This window comes from Equus asinus, chromosome 27 (genome assembly GCF_041296235.1).
Source record: "Equus asinus isolate D_3611 breed Donkey chromosome 27, EquAss-T2T_v2, whole genome shotgun sequence".
NCBI classification, from domain to species: Eukaryota; Metazoa; Chordata; class Mammalia; order Perissodactyla; family Equidae; genus Equus; species Equus asinus.
The window spans coordinates 38528666-38545624 of record NC_091816.1 but is presented as its reverse complement, the minus strand read 5'-3'; the positions used below and the strand labels follow the sequence as shown (position 1 = coordinate 38545624).

Genomic DNA, 16959 nt, shown 5'->3' with positions numbered 1-16959 from the left:
CGGATGGAGACCCTCAGACAACTCTTGAGAATTACAGCAGCTTCTTCAGATGTCGGATTCTTCATAAGCTCTTGTTTTGGGGTTTTACTTGCAGCAGCTTCTTCAGATGTCGGCTTCTTCATACGCTCTTGTTTTGGGGTTCTACTTCCTTTGAGAGTCCTTGGTTAGCTCAAGTTCTCCCAGTGGGGGGGTAGCACAGAATATTCACGGGTCTCCTCGGGTCTGGTATGAAGGGAAGATATTCTCATTCTCTCTGTTTCCTTTGTCAAAAGCCCGAGGAATGAGATTACAGCTAACGTGTGTATCAGTTTTCTGTACAATCTCTGATTGCCTTTTCCCCATAACCAAAAGGCAGTTTCTCAGCTCTCTCTCTTCCCCGTGGCTCTCTTCCCTTTGAACTTAAAGCTGCTTTTGAAATGAGGAGCACGGTGGCTAACGGGAAGTTGAGGGAAATAAAGGCATGTGGAGAAGCTGGGAGGGGAGCCAAGAACTGGGTTCTGTTAGAACATGAAATAGAGAGCAGATGGGTAACTGACTAGGCAACTTAGCGTCTTAAGTGATTGTAGCTTGAAGTCAGATCTGAGCTGGAGTCCTGGCCTTGGCTTCTGTCCTGGTATTGCTTTTTGCTAATGCATCTCAGCTTCACCTATCCAGTGATGGATAGACTTCTATCTCATGTTGTTGTGAAGCTTACAGAAGATTTGGTGCTTTCTGTGTTGTTCATGAACCATGTGTTGGTTGAATGTTCTATATTGATGACGTGCTTGTGTGTGTGCATCTTGGGTGGGAGAAGGTGTGAGATCAGTGTCTGCATATAGATCTTCAGGGGAGGCCTGTGTGTGATGCCCAGATAAGTGATGGTGTATTTTACTGGAAAAGGAGAAACCCAAAGTCTAAGGTGTGTGGGTTATGTTCATCTCCTGTGATGATCAGAATATGTCCTGGGTTTGCTGAGACCAGAGAGGGCCCTTTCACTCCTGAGAGAGGGAGCAGGCCCCTGGGAGGGAGCTTCGCCTAAGAAGGGGACTCTAGCACCAGAGAGGACTGGGAATGAGGTCCCCCCTCCTTCCCAGAAGAAAACCACAGGGAGCTGCCAATTAGGACCTGTGCCTTCAGGGCGGCCCAGGGAGAGGGAACTTGTGAGCTGCCTTCAGGTGGATCCCCCGGGTGTGATGGTGGTCATCACATGAGCCTTCAGCCTACCCAGGGTGGGTGACGGGGTAGGAGGTGGTGTTGGCCGGAGTGGAGGTGTACAGGCTCTCCCTAGGCCAACCTGCCGGCTGATGGTCCACCATTTATTTCCAGTAGATATTTACTGAACCCTGGATCTTTTAACAGCAGACTAACCGTTCCTCTTTGAGAGAAATACCTAATTTACCCCATAATAACATTTGTACTTAATACTTAGCTACTTAGTACCTTTCAAAATGGTACCTTTCAAATGCCACTAGAATTTCTTCTTTGCGTTTTGTTTGTTCTTTCTATGTCATCATGTGGGCCCATGTCCACTGGTTTACTGTTGAAATACCCTTAATCATAGTGTGCAAATAGCTGTTTTCACCTGTGGCTGTTTCTCACCATTTGAAATTTTGCCTAGTAGTTTTTTAATTTTCTTTTGACCCTTTATTTTGGTCTAAATTTTTACTGCTAAGAAAATATCTGCATCAATGACTTGCTGAGAGTAAGTATGCACTCTTCTCTCTCACACCGTTTTTGTGTGTGGCTTATGTCATGCAGCCCAGATAGTTTAGGCATTTCCAGTTTCTCTCTTCATGGCATGATCCTGTCTAGTTTAAGTGGCTACTCGGTGGTATAACATTAGAAAAAGGACATAAGATTACGATGAAAGTTCTTTTGTCGTGAGTTAGAAGGTGTCTACCAATGTGAGTTAACTTGACTGACATCAGTGAAAGATTGAGTTGTCATGTGAATATACCTGCTTAATATGAAATAACTGGCTGCCTGAATATCTTCCTCAGCCAGTCTCAGAAAGCGGCCGCTACCAGCGGAAAGAAATACCGTAATTCTTCGGGCACGTAGGAGAGGTTATCGGGGTTTCTTCCGCCATCGTCTTGTGTTCTGCACAGTAGACTTTGTCACGGGAAGAGCTGCTCCGTTGTGCATCTGCCTTGAGCAGCGCCTGCCCTCGCTCCAGCTGCCTTTGGTTTCTGAGGCCCTGGACTCCAGTCTGGACTCCTCCCTTGTGGGCTTCCATCTGCAACTGACGTGTGTGGCAAAACTCTTCCTGTCGGTGGAGATCAGTCCTGCTGAACTGGGGTTAAGCCTGATCCACTCGCAAATGCTTTTAAACCTACCTACTTGTGACCTGTCAGCCATCTCTGAGTGTCCCTTCTGCCTGCTCTCCTCTCTCTGTGGATCGTGAGGACTCCCCTCACGATCTGACGCCCCCCGCCCCCCGTCTCCGTCTCTAACCTCTGTCTTCAATTCCTCCACTTTACTGATTCTTGCAACACTTGATGATTCAATATTGTTCAAAATGCGTTTTGTACTGAAATGCTGTTTATTATCTTTGTAGTCATTAACTAAAATATTAAGCAAAATATAGAGTAACTTAATGGGTGCACACCATTACACATCTTACGCTAATGGCAGTGTGATGATTATAAAACAGTTGCAAATATGAAGTTGTGAATGGCTAAAGCTCCGATAATTGGGTTTCACACATAGCTCTTTGCCACCTATTGTTTTTGAAGTACATTCTGTAAATGAAGCTTCATTACTCTGCAAATTGCTTTTCTATAATCCTTATTTATCACATCACAATTTTCCATAACCTTTGTTTACTAAACATATTTGTTACTATTTTCAACATGATAATCAACCCTAAAAAGGTATAATTGAGTTTTCTTGTCCACTTTGTTTCTTAGTGATTTCTTAAACTGAGGACAGAGTAAGAAAGAGCTCCTGGTGATTTGTGAGTCGTTTCCTAATATCATCATGCAGTTGGTTGTCTCCTATGCTGACATATGCCAGCACTCAGTTCCCGTTCGAAACATTTCTAGTGTTTATAATGCAGTTACGTCACGTAGGGACACATGTTTAAATGTAATAGCAGAGCTCAATTAGGTGATCTTTTGTTAATATAGTCGTGCATTGCTTAAGGACAGGGATTCACTCTGAGAAATGCATCGTTAGGCAATTTCATCATTGCGCCAACATCATAGAGTGCACTTCCACAAACCTAGAGGGCATAGCCTACTGCACACCTAGCCAAATGGTACTGATCTTATGGGACCATCATCGTGTATGCAGTCTGTCATTGACTGAAATGTTGTTATTTGGTGCATGGCTGTAATGACATCTAGAGGTAGCCTCAGAATTGGGTCTTCTGCTATAATATCTATGGACAAAGAAGAGCTTTACGGAGGAGGTGAACTTGAAGCTGTAAGCTTGGACGGCGACAGGATGCAAGATGTTGGGGTTATCACCAAACTTTCATCTCTGCTCTCTTGATGAGGATGCTGATGTCTGTTTGAATGTCCACAGCACCACCACCGCCCCATCCCCACGTGTCCCCGTGCAGCCTAGGATGTTGGAGGAAGCTAAAGCTCCATCACGTGGCCATGGATTTGCGTTTGCGGTGGACGTGTACTGACTCAAGCCTTTGAAACTGGAGAATGGGTTTCTGAGACAGAGGTTTCCTAATCAGCTTTACCATGAAGCTTCGATCATGGGATTCAAGGTGAAGAGATGGAAATAAACCAAGCACTGGGCATCACTGGGCCAGGGAATCAGACCAACTCCCAGGCTCTGGACTGTGCGTCTGTGTCAGCCAATAGATGACCTTTACCATTGAGTGAGTTTGAGTTGGTTTTTCTGTTGCCTGCCACCAAACACAATGTGATTGCTGCGAGGTGGAGTTCTGCGAGGGTGTGGGGCAGCAGTGCCTGCAGACTCCTCCCAGAATGTGTGTTGGTCAAGGTTCCCCAGAGAAACAGAACCAGTAGGAGTGTATCTATAGCTATATTTCCATCGTGAGAAAGGTTGATTGGTTTATTGCAAGGAATTGGCTCACTCGATTGTGGGGGCTGCAGGTCTGAAATCTGCAGACAAGCCGGCAGGCTGGAGACCCAGGGAAGACTTACTGTTGCAGCCGGAGTCCGAAGCCCGTCTGGAGATGAAGCTGCAGCCCACCGTGCCACATGGCGGTGTGCATGCTTGTCCTGTGCTGTGTCATCTCAATGTGGACAACTGCCGTGGAGCATGCTGGGAGATGACACTTAGTAATACTCTGTGTCCTGCCTCCCCCACGCTGACTTCCTCCTCCTGCCTCACTCTCTGCCTACCCCCCGGGTCTCACGGCGCCCCACTCAGCCTTCTTCCCGCAGAGGAATGAGAAGTTGGAGAAAGGGTAGCTGAGTTGGTAGTAGGAGGAATCAGGTGCATGAGAGACGAGGAAGAATCAACTTGTGGCGGAGAAGATGTGGTGTCATTAGAGAAGCGGGTTAGGGATGGTTTCTTTAGCTGATAATGAGAAGCCTGTGACATTTCAATTAAATCTATAATTATGGAGTAATATGTTATAAACAAACAGGTAAAAACAGATGACATTAAATCAACTCCACATCCTTGCATTTGGTGCTGAGGAGATTTCATCAAAGTGTTGATAAAGATGGGGATAACAGGTTATCAATCGGAAGACGTACGCGAATACATGAGCTAAGTTCCTAAACTGGGTTGAAAATCAGATCAAAATTAGGACCTTCAGCTTCCGAGTACAGGAAAAACTGAGTTGAAGGCACATAGTGATTATGCTAACATGCCTGTAGTAAAATTCCTTTTAAAACATGATGATTAAACTTACTGGTGCCTCTGGATATGTCGATGTATTTAACTACTTCATCAGAGGATCTCTCATTCTCTGAACATGGGAGCTTGCTGTTAAACGAGGGCCGCCAGTGTCGTGCCTGGAGGAGAAATGCTAGTACTTACCTGGCTTGATAAACTGTTGAGTCAGTTATTTTCAAATTGTCCCTTTTCTGTGTGTACTTTCTGGCGGGGTTTTTGACGTAAGTGTATGATACTTAGAAGAGTTGGATCAGTCAAGGTGTGTGCACACCTCGCTGAACAGGTTCTATTTCCTGTGTCTGTGAACTTGGGGAAGGTGGTAAATTCAGGCTCGTTGGAGAATAGGGATGGTGCTGGCCCTGGCTGCAGGGACCAAGCGAGAGACGGCTGATCTCTGTGTATCACGTGAGTGACAAAAAGAGATAGGTAGATCACATGTGGAGTTTTCATGTTGCTCAGTATGCTTTGCAGCCACCTCTTGTTAGCTAGAATAGATGTTCTTATTTTTGTATTACCTTGAATCAAGATTAGCTTTCAACCAACGAAATACAACTTGACATTTCCTCATTTTCTCATCTTATTAAAGATCAGGGCAGCAAACATATTGTTCTTCTTATCACATAGATGTCATAATGGTTTATATTCCTTTTTAAAAGGGAAAAAGAAGAAGCTGAGATGTTTTGGGATGGTCAGTTAAAATATTTATGGATATCGTAAAGTGGACATGGACTGTTTGGTGTTTCTATGCATTGTATGTGAGATAACTGGGGAAATACTATTTTGTGATTTGGAAAGTAGATTCCCATAATGTTATCTTATTTTTTTTTATTAGGGAAAAGGCCCTAAGTAGAATATAAAAATGAACCACGCTCTGCTTGGCATTCTTGAAGCCTGTGTCAGTGTTAAATTTCTTCAGACCTATTATTTCCTTTTCAGCACTGAGGAATAAAAATGGAAAGTTAAATTTGCATTAAAGTTACACAGTGCAGTTTTGAAGGAGATCGAGGGCCTAAAACCCTCCTGGATGCTGTTGACTGGGCCTCCTCTGGGGCAGCTCCACTGCTGGACATTTTCCCTCTGGGACCAGCAGGGGCTTGGGGGGTGGAGCAAACAGCCTCCCCTCCCCAGCTCCGCATACTGGGAAGAGCCTACAAATCTGAGAGCCCGCCTTCCTTCATGGATTGAGGGGTCCACATTTTTCCAGTTAATCAAGAATGAGGTGCCTGTCATGCTACTCAGCAGCTGCCTCCCTGTCACCTTGCTGGAGCCCCAGAAGGAGGACTCCTCGCTGCTTTGAGCATGAGGGCTGAGGATGGAGAGGTGATGGAAAATAGACCGTCTAAAGGCAGCCATCACTTGAAAGAGAAAACACACTGCATAATAAAAGGTGACCTCCTATTAAAATAAATTTAAAGGAGAAATCAGAAGAGAACTTAGAAAAAGATTTAAAATGTCCTGGAAAGGAGATTTCAGATTTCATCTGTAAAGGAAGAGTGGGATGCCATGAAAAAGGAAGAATTTTAGAGCAAGAATTTAGTTGTGTTTCCTCTTCAAATCAATAGCGAATGGACGTTGCCAACACCTGGATTAGTATAATTGAGCTAGGTAACTGGCCCAGGGCGCATAGTGCGCAGGATCTGAATGCAGGCATTTGGCTCCAGAGACTGTGTTTGTAACATTCATTGAGCTCTTAAGATGTTTCCATCAATGTTCTGAGGACTTTACATGAATAATTCACTTACTCCTTCCAACTGTCTAATGGAGTAGGTCCATTCCACACATCAGGAAATGGGCATGGAGAGGTTATATAACTTATGTTCTGAGGATGTGTTACTAGGAAATACTGGATCCTGGATTCAGACCTCTGCTTCAGATACCATGCTGTGTGGAACACCTATAAAGCAAGAATAGAAAATTATTTAAAAGGACCAATTAGAAATATTCTAAAAATTAGAGCCCTGGAAATTAAAACTCAGTAGATATTCACAGACCAGACATAACTGAAAAAAATTAGTGAACTGGAAGACCAAGCTGAAGAAATTTCCTGGTATTAAGCACAAAAAGATAGAGAGAGAACATGAGAAAGGACAGTTGACAATGCAGTGGGGTAGATCTGAAAGGCAAAAAAAAAAAAAAAAAAAAAAATGCATCTAATAGAAGCCAAAGAAAGAGATAATAGAGACAAAGGTGGTGAATCAATGTTTATAGTAGAATGGGTGATAATTCCCCAAAATTGAGGAAAATTTTTTTCAGATTGAAAACTTCCACGACCTACGAGGCTGGAATAAAGACAGACACGGTGCATGTCCCGATGCATCTTTGTAGAACACCACAGTGACAGAGTGAAGACAGACCTGAGAGACCTGGTCAAGAAAGCAGAAGCTGCTTGTAGATAAGAGATGTCTCAACAGCAACAGTAGGTGCCTGAAGGTATCTACTGAGTGTCTTGAATTCCATACCTAGTCTATCATTCAGTATTGAGGAAGAAATAAAGACATTTTTGGATGTACAAAGACTTAGAAAGTTTACCACACAGAGACCATGTTGAAATCAGAACAAAAAGATATTTTTGAGCATGAGGAAAATGAACCCAGAAGGATGCTGGCAAAGGGGTCAAAGATATGTTTCCAAGTGGCGTTCATTTGAGAATAAGTAGTGCGCCTTCCTTTGTTTCGTAAGCACCTGTACTCGGATCCGCAGAACAGTGGTATCGGAGCCGATGGTGTGGGGACAGGAGGGGAGCTTGGAAGAAAATGAGCGTGGACTGAGGTTCCTCTTTTGTTCAGAAGAATGCTAAAGATACTGATTAATTAATGGCTTTGCTAGAAAAATATATGTATAATTGCATAAGTTAAAACTTATGTAAAATATACAGTAGAGGAGTGAAAATCCTACATAAGACAGTAAAGCAGAAAAATAGTACAAAGGAAAACATTAAATTAAACATGAACTATTGGGACAAAATAAGTTCCAGTTTATTCATAATCATAATAAGCATGAACAGGCAAAACTTAAACATTAAAAACAGACTCTCAGATTGGACTAATTACAACATTGAGTCCTGTGATGTTTAAAAGAACATGCAAAAAACATACTCAGAATAGACAAAGTTGTGGTGAGATTAATAAAGAAAATAAAGAGAAAAATCAAGAACATAAAGAATTAGGGATGAAAAATGTGAAAGAATCAGAGAGAATAAAGTTAAAAGAACCATATGATAATCTGTAGGAATTTCTGCCAGGAAATTTGAGAATCAAGATGAAATAGTTTGTTTTCTTGGTGAATATAAGCAACATAAATCGATTGAACAAAAGTTAGAAAATATGAGTTGACCAGTAACCATGGAAAAGTTAAAATTTTTCATAGATGTACTTTTATGAAAGGCATGAGCTCAGTGGTTTTATAGGTAAATTGTACATAAACTTTTAGGAATCGATAGTTCCATATTATCTAAACTATTTCAAAGTAAGAAACATCCTTTTTTTTTTTTTTTTGTGGTGAGGAAGATTAGTCCTAAGCTAACATATGTGCTGATCTTCCTCTACTTTGTCTGTGGGATGCCCCCACAGCATGGCTGATGAGTGGAGCAGATCTGCACAGGGATCTAAACCTGCAAACCCAGGCCACCGAATAGGAGCGAGGGAACTTTAACTACTCAGCCCTGGGGCTGGCCACTGAAACATCCCCCTCTTTTAGTGAATAATTCCAAAACTTGATAATATAGCAGAAAAATGCTTATTTCAGTTAAGAATATACATATAAATTTTCTAAACAAAATATTAGCAAATTGAATTGAGCTGTATATTAAATATGACCAAGTAAGCTTTGTTCCATAAATGCAAGATTATTTCATTAATAGGACCTTCATTGCAGTAATGCATAAGATGAGCATGTTAAAAGAGAAAACACACATATGGTTACATCAATAGTTACTGAAAGACCTTGAAACAATCAAGCAGCCATTTATGAGAAAATGCTAGATGAACAAGTAATGGCAAGAAATTTCCTTAACATGGTAGAATATAACCCGAAACCCCACAGCAGGCGTAGTGGGAACTGGGGAAAGACTGAAATACGGAACAAAGCAGCGAGGCCAGAATGGTCACTATGAGTCCATGTTATTCTGGGGTCTCTAGTTAAGGTTACATGGGAAAACAAAAAGAGATAAGATATTAGAAATTGAGACGTTTTGTGTGGAAAATGGAAAAGACGATATGAAATCTGTTAGATGCAGGAACATGATTGCGTAGAACGAATACAAGGTCAGTAAATAAAAAGCATTAACTGTGTCGTATGTGATAAAGTCGTGGCAAAATAGGTCCATTCTCACAAACCACAAACCTAGAATAGACCTGGGGGTGAAACAGGAAGGTGTAAGATCTGTAGGAAAAACTATAAATACTGGGAAAGGCTGTGACACATCACCACGTACTCGGTGTGGAGAGAGATGTGAATGCAAACAGCATTAAGCTGCGTTCACATGAGTAAAACGTGTCACTTGCCTTCAGGGGGGTGTATGTGTCTCTGTACCTGTGTGTGTGTCTGTGTGTGTGTCTGTGTGTGATGTAACTTTAGTCAGAATCCTGTTCAGAGGGCAGTGAAGGTGAGGAGAGGGAGTTGATTAAGGGATAATAAGGTGAACTTAGAAAAATAAATTCAGAAGATTGTCCAATGAAATGTTTTAAAGAAAATCTGAATGGTGGGAGTTCTGCTCTCCTAGAGAGCTAAGGCCATGGGAGGTGAAGGGGTCTGTAGGACAGGCTTTTTCGTATGAGTGGCATTTTCAAGTTGGTGGAGAAAACATGGGTTATTTGGTAAGTTTTCTGGAACAATTGGTTAGCTGTTGAAGAGAAAATAAAGTTAACTTCTTCACAACTCAAAAAAGTTTCAAACATTAAAGATCTAATCATTAAAAATAGTTATAGAAGTACTAAAAGACAATTTAATAGAATATATTTTTTAAATACTGGAATTGGGAAGATCTTTGTGATTACAGGAGCTATTAAGGAAAGAACTGACGGCTTTGGAAACAAATAATCTGAAACCCATCTAAATTGTTGAAAGACACCATTGACGAAGTTAACACACGTATGTCAGAGACAGAAAACATTTGCAACCTACAGAGAAGGCAAATGGTCTGGAATGTATAGAGAGATACTAGATAGTGATTAAAAGTTTATCCCCCAAAAGAAGTAGGGTAATCTGTGAACTCGGAAATACATTTAGGCTGTAATTAACAAGACAGGAAACAAGTGTTGGAGAGGATGTGGAGAGAAGGGAACCCTCGTACACTGCTGGTGGGAGTGCAAACTGGTGCAGCCACGATGGAAAACAGCGTGGAGATTTCTCAGAAAATTAAGAATAGATCTACCATATGATCCAGCTGTTCCACTGCTGGGTATTTATCCAAAGCACTTGAAAACACAAAGGCATAAAGATACTTGCACCCCTATGTTCACTGCAGCATTATTCACAATAGCCAAGACTTGGAAGCAACCTAGGTGCCCATCAAGGGACGAATGGATAAAGAAGATGTGGTGTACATATACACGATGGACTGCTACTCAACCATAAGAAGTGATGAAATCCGGCCATTTGTGACAACATGGATGGACCTTGAGGGTATTATGCTAAGCGAAATAAGTCAGAGGGAGAAGGTCAAATACCGTATGATCTCACTTATAAGTAGACGATAGAAACAACGACAAACAAACATATCGAAATGGAGATTGGATTGGTGGTTACCAGAGGGGAAGGGGGGAGGGCAAAATGGTGATTAGGCTCACATGTGAGGGGATGCACTATAATTAGTTTTTGAGTGGTGAACATGATGTAATCTGCACAGAATTCCAAGTATATTATGATGAAAGCTATATAATGTTATAACCCAATGTTACTGCAATTTAAAAAAAATAAATTAAAAAGTACATTTGATCAATAATTATGTTCAAAGATCCTCAAACTCTGTGAAACAGAAACTTTTTCACCAGAGGCATAAACAAAAAACTGATAAGTGGCGTGTAAATTGGTACAAATGTTTTGGCAGCGTTTTGGACTAATAATGTGCATATCCTTCGACCCAGTCATTCTACTTCTAGAATCTATTCTGCACAAACACGCTGGGAAGTGTGCAGAGACGTGTGTAGAATTGTTAGCAACCGGGAAGAATTGGGAGCCACCCCAGGGCCCAAGAGGAAGGGGTTTGTAGGGTCAGCTATGAGTCTGCAGGGCGAGAGACAGTACTGGGGGGGTTCTGTCTGTGCTGATGTGGAGAAATCTCCGTGTGGTGAGTGAACGATGAGAGCACAGAGCAGGGTGTCGGCTCAGGAAAGGCAGAGGGTTTGGGCAGTAAATGCCGTGACAGAAACACAGTTTAGGCCGACAGTCCGCACAGATGTACATTAACTGGTTACTGGAAACCAAGGGCGGGTTTTCAGTTTGCGTGCTTTCTTATAATATTTGCCGAGTGTGCTTGCAGAAATACAAAACAGCTGACTTCCGTACCTTATTAGGATGTCCGTTTAAAAGGAAGTACGTGGCGTTTAGTAACATGATGAGATGGACGCTTGGTCAGAGACTTTGGTGAGAAACAAAGTTTTCAGGAGATGGTCTGCAACACCCAGCGCTTCTGGCCGTCGGGACATTAATGCAGCCCGACCCCAGTTCCTGAGGGCCCCGTACAGTGTAGGTAGGTGAGCCTTTCGTGGTCACACCAGCTCAGGTGGAAAAAAAGCATGCGTATTTTTCCAGCATGACGTTGTAAGCAAACCTCCTCGAAAACCTCTTGTTCCTGTGTCATCTGATTCATTTTGGGGAGCAATAGCCGTTTCATATATTAGTAAGCAATGAAAAAAGGAACAGAGAATTTTATAATTTATCGAAATACATGTACTAGCGCCGCTTTTCTTAAAAAACTGCCACTCAGTTTTATCTAGGTAGAGCACTTTTTTTTCCACTGGAAGGAAAACGATCAATTATTAATACTCCCTGGTACTGTGCTTTGGTTTCCTGAAATCTGCCTGGTTCTTTGCAGAACTAGTCCAAGTTTGCAAATCCTGTTTCTATCCTCAGGTTATACGGGGAATCGTAAGCGCTGATGTAAAGTATGGTTTCATTATTTCTCTTTGGTTGAATATTTTGAAGTTGTGAAACTTATTATCATAATTTCAAACCCTGCTTGAAAGTGGAAATATTTTTCGTAACGTATACATGCTGTATGTACTTATGCAGTCTGCTATTTCACGGCCTTAGTTAAAAATACCTGGTGCTATTTTTTATGTAGTTTCTCTGCCTACTTAGTTCTTGCCATATTGCTGTTCTCAATTGATTTGATTATTGCCTAGTGTCATGCTTTTTTCATGTGCATTCCATATGTTTTTTTTCCCCTATGGGCGGAGGTTGTTTACCCTTTTTTACCATATTTTCCCCATTTCTGTCCATCCCCCATCTTAGGCTTTCCCACCATCTGAGGCACGGCCATAAGCACGGCCCGGTTTCCCAGCAGCTGCCGGTGAATGCCCTCAGCCAGCACCCAGCGCAGCCAGAATGGGGACGGCTCAGGTACTGTTCGATCTTCCTCTTCCTTCCTTCCTTCGCTCGCTCGTGGGTCACTGCTCCAGGGCCAGGAGCCGGGGAGCCGATAGTGGTAAAGCGAGATGGGTAAGTATTTGGAGGGTGTGAGCTCAGAAGGGTGTGGGGCCTCCCTTGGCTTCAGGTGGATGTTTTTCCTATTCAGATGGGGAGTGGGGTCTGCAAACTCTCGCAAATGCAGTGTTTGTTGCTACGTTGAAGTTGAGAAAGTGGTGTGGGGACTTCCGGGACTTCAGGAAGGTGAGAGTGACATGAGGTCTACGCTGGGGATTGCAGACTTCACGTTGCGCGTGTGGTTAAATGTGTGCCCAGAGAAGGAAGTCTGCGCACTGTGCATGCAGGCGGCGACCATGAATTAAACCCAAACCCCCCAGGATGGAGCTTTTCTGACAGTGGTCTGATTGTTCTATTGTGGTTTTTAAAGGGCTTTCATGTGGAATCGGGGGTGGTGGTTCTGGTTTTGTGTGTGTGGTGGGCGGGGGGCGGGGGTGCCCAGGAACGAGTCCATGGAGCTGATGGTTCGTGAAGCAGAGACACACAGGCCCAAACCACAGTCTTCTGACCCACACCTTCTAAAGCACCACGTGCTGGGTGTGATCTCAGGAAACCCCCAGAGGGCCACACCCACCACACACATGGTGGAGAATATCTGAGAGCAGGATTGCCACCTTCGACCCTCCCCAGTGCCCGAGAGTAAAGACAAAAATCAGTTGAAGCCTCCTTCATAAACAGAGGGTTTTCTCTTGATTTTTCAAAGGGAAGAGAGGGGACTGGACATGGCCTCTAGTTTCTCTCCGAGAGAGGTGTGTGTCATGAGCAGTGTTAAAGTTTCAGGTGGACCCTTGTTACCGCCCTGCCTGATGGTCCCCTTCCTCCCACGTGTTTCATTCCCCGTCCGTCCGTCTCTCTTGCTGGTGGTCCCACCGTTCGGTCTCGGATCCCAGTCCCTTCTCTAACGGCCTCCATGTCTCCGAGACGACGCTGACTCTGGGTGTGAGCCTGCACAGCAAGGAGCATGGTCGCTCTCTGGCGGGACTTAGGGTTTTGTGGAAGAGCCTTCTGAGGCGATGTAAGGAAGGCCTGTCTTTGTTTTGTTTTGTTTTAATCTGTTTCCCCTCTGATTCAGCAGAGAGAATCCCTTATGGGTCTCAGGGCTCTCACGGACTCTGCGGTCCAGCTCCCCGCAGCCAGCAGGGGGCCATTGCAAGTTTGTTCCATGAGTTAGGTGGCATTCTTAACTGCAGAGGACAAAATTGACTCTGGGTTATTTAAGCAGAAAAATAATTTACTACGAAGGGTATTAGGGAGGCCAGCCCGGTGGTGTAGTGGTTAAGTTTGGGTGCTCTGCTTCAGTGGCCTGGGGTTCACGGGTTCGAATCCTGGGTGTGGACCTACACACTGCTCATCAAGCCATGCTGTGGTGGCATCCCACATACCAAATAGAGGAAGATGGGCACAGATGTTAGCTCAGGGGTAATCTTCCTCACACACACACGTACGCACACAGAGGGTATTAAGCACATCACAGACCTTTTGATGGGGCTGGATAAAGAGGTCCTACGCTAGACTGTCAGCCCCCCCACACGGGACCCAGTGTGATGGGGGACAGCCCCCCGCTGTCTGTGCATTGAGCTCCTTCTCGGGAGGCTCATGCCCCAAGCAGGGAAGTGTTGGGTGAGCAGAACATAGCTGCCACATCTGGCTGCCAGAAAGGTTGAAAAACATCTTTTGTGGTTGTTGTTGTCGATGTTTGTTTTTGTTTCATACCTTTGGGAGGGGTCATTCACAACATGAGAATTATCAAAAGTGTAGGGAAGCTTTTTGAAAATGTTGGGCAACCCCAAAGGGAAGCCTTCTGCTCGAGTCTACTACTTGGCTGCCCCACCCATCGACCCCCTTCTTTCATCCTTATTGTCAAATTAAAATATCAGCTGTCTTATAAGAGGCAACTGTCCTGTATAAATGAAGACAGCTTTACCTTTATCCCAAAAGCAGATGTCCAGATCCCATTCATCAACAATCTAATTCCTAGTCAAGGATCTTGGAACAAGCTCATTCTAGTGCAGCGCAGCCCCATCCTGATTTCTGTAACCTGTGTACTAGATGGTGGATATAAATGCCACCAACAGCCTATGGGAAATTAGGTTACAGGTTGGTTTAGTTTTCACATATGGATATATACATGAGACAGCAAAGAAAATTGTGGGTAGTGAATAAAGTTCCAGCTTCTACAGAGGGTTGCATGTTTGGTATTCATGACTTCCTTTCTCCCCTATCTATTCCATGTTCCCTTGGCCCCTGGTCCGCTGCTCTAATCTGGGATCTTAAGATGAATGATGATGCTTCATTCCTCAGGTATCTGAGGTCTAGGTGGTTCTGCCCGGGTGGGGTCGCTGTGATCTTCCGTGAGATTTTTCCAATAGATGTGGGAGGACCAGGAGGCAACTCAGAGGATCCCTGGTTCTAGTCACTCTGCCCTCACTCATCGCAGAAGCTCCCCTCGCCCTGATGACATAGGTCCGTCACACTCATCTCCTTGTTTCCTGGGGGTCCAGTGGCGTGAGCGACTCCACTTCCAACTCCGCTTCCAGTTGCCATTCACTGGAGCGTCCGAACTTCTCCACTGATAACTCGTTCCCCACTGGACTCTTCCTCCTCTGGATACTAAGGTAGTTAAAGCAGCAGAACTTGAGAGTTGTGGGGACAGGAAGCAGAAATTTTGAGCAGTGCCACCCCGGCCTCCTCAATGGCTCCTGCAGCCGTGTGTCCTGACCACAGGAGGGAAACTACCATGTGTTGGCTCCTGGTCCAGCATAGACACCACATCCTGGAGGAACAGGCTTTTAGGGACAATCCCCAGGACTCTACAGCAAACCTGGCCTGAGAGGGAGCTGCCACAGCTCTTACTGCCCCCGAGTGACCCCTCAGAATTGCCTGCATCGCATCTCTGTGCTGCTGCTACCTCTGCCCTAGGCATGGATGCCTACACCGGCGGAGCAGTTCACATGCCTTCAGTGTAGACACACTGTTGCTGAAAGAGGTGGTTTTGTTGGATTCTGCCTTTGGAGGGTGGAACTTTCACTGTGGGAAACTAGAAAAGTGTAGGGATGATGTTTAAAAGGCGTTGGTTACTACTATTGACATTTTGGACCAGATGGTTCTTTGTAATGGGGGCTGTCCTGGGCGTGGTAGGATGTTCAGCATCTGAGACCCCCACCCATAGATGCCAGTGATACCCTCATTCCAGCTGTGAAAACCAAAAATGTCCCCAGACATTGCCAAGAGTCCCTCGGGGGCAAAATCACCCCCCCCCCCCCAATTGAGAAGCACCGTGAGTTTTCAGATTCATTGGCATAAAGTTGGTCACAGTTTCCGCTTATTATGCTTTAAGTTTCTGTAGACTCTGAAATGATGTCGTCTGTCTCATTCTGGATGTTGGTTTCAGTCTTCTCTCCTTTTTTCATCAGTCAGTTTATCAATTTTATGGATCTTCTCAATGAGCCAAGTTTGGTTTATTGATTTTAGTTGTTGTTTTTATATTCTCTTTTTCACTGAGGGCTGGTCTTCATTATTTCCTTTCTTCTGCATGCTTTGGTTTTAATTTGCTCTTCTTCAGTTTTCTTAAAGGTCAAAGTGCAGACTTCTCTTCTCCCGTCGGCATTTCGTCTGTAAATTTCCCTGGGAAGTTTACCTTGTTCAGTGCTGGAGGTTTTGTGTTTCTATAAATATTCTTGAAGGTGGTTAAGTTTCATGGAAACAATATCGTCCTTCAGGTTTTGCCAGGTTGAATTTGTCAGAAGCCCTTCCTTGCCCTCCCTCTGTGGGATGCACCCCGCCTGCTGCCTGGACGCGGCGTCCCCCAGCTGCCCACCCGTGCTGACAGCGGCTCTGTCTATGCTTCTGGGCTTGGGTTTCACTCCTCACTCTGATTCCATCTATTTTCTTCTAGAATTTCCTTAGTAAAATTTTGGTTTTTTTCTTTTTTTATTGAGATTTAATTGACTAACATTATATTAGTTTTGATTGTAGAGCATATTGATTCTGTATATGTGTTGATCTTGCTTTATAGGTGGCCTGTTCTTGTTTTGCAGCTGTGTTTGGGGTTTATTCTTACTTTTTCACCACTGTCATCTGTGTGGGTTTGGGGAGGGAGGGAGGTTAGTGGAGTCCTCCTGTGCTCACCTGGGTCCCGTCTTTGTCGTGGCCTCACTGTCCTTCTCCTGGAGGGTGTGTGTCAGATCCATGGAGGGCAGCTTCAGATTCCACGGCGAGGTCTTCTGTCCCCCTTTATGTCAGACATTCTCAAATGGGCAGTTGTGCCCCCTGGGACATTGGCAATCTCTAGAGAGGTTTTTGGTTTTCGTAGATGTGGAGAAGGCACCACTGGTCTCTCGTGGGTCGAGGCCCCAATGCTGCCAAATGTCCTACAGTGCACAGGACAGCCCCACAAACGTCCTACAGTGCACAGGACAGCCCCACAAACGTCCTACAGTGCACAGGATAGCCCCACAAACGTCCTACAGTGCACAGGATAGCCCCACAAACGTCCTACAGTGCACA

The 16959-nt window shown here is 44.2% G+C and overlaps 1 protein-coding gene across 5 annotated transcripts in view; it reads left to right on the top strand.

Annotated features, from left to right (window-relative positions):
- DLGAP2 (DLG associated protein 2) overlaps nucleotides 1-16959 on the top strand; it is an 823888-nt gene that overhangs the window by 85699 nt on the left and 721230 nt on the right. For 3 of the 5 annotated variants that reach the window (XM_070499944.1, XM_044760599.2, XM_070499943.1), the window contains exon 2: nucleotides 12262-12468. In XM_070499944.1, the coding sequence (XP_070356045.1) occupies nucleotides 12355-12468 (114 nt within the window). In that variant the 5' untranslated portion in view covers nucleotides 12262-12354. The remainder of the gene's footprint in view (nucleotides 1-12261; nucleotides 12469-16959) is intronic. The other 2 variants (XM_044760596.2, XM_070499945.1) reach the window with 1 other exon arrangement.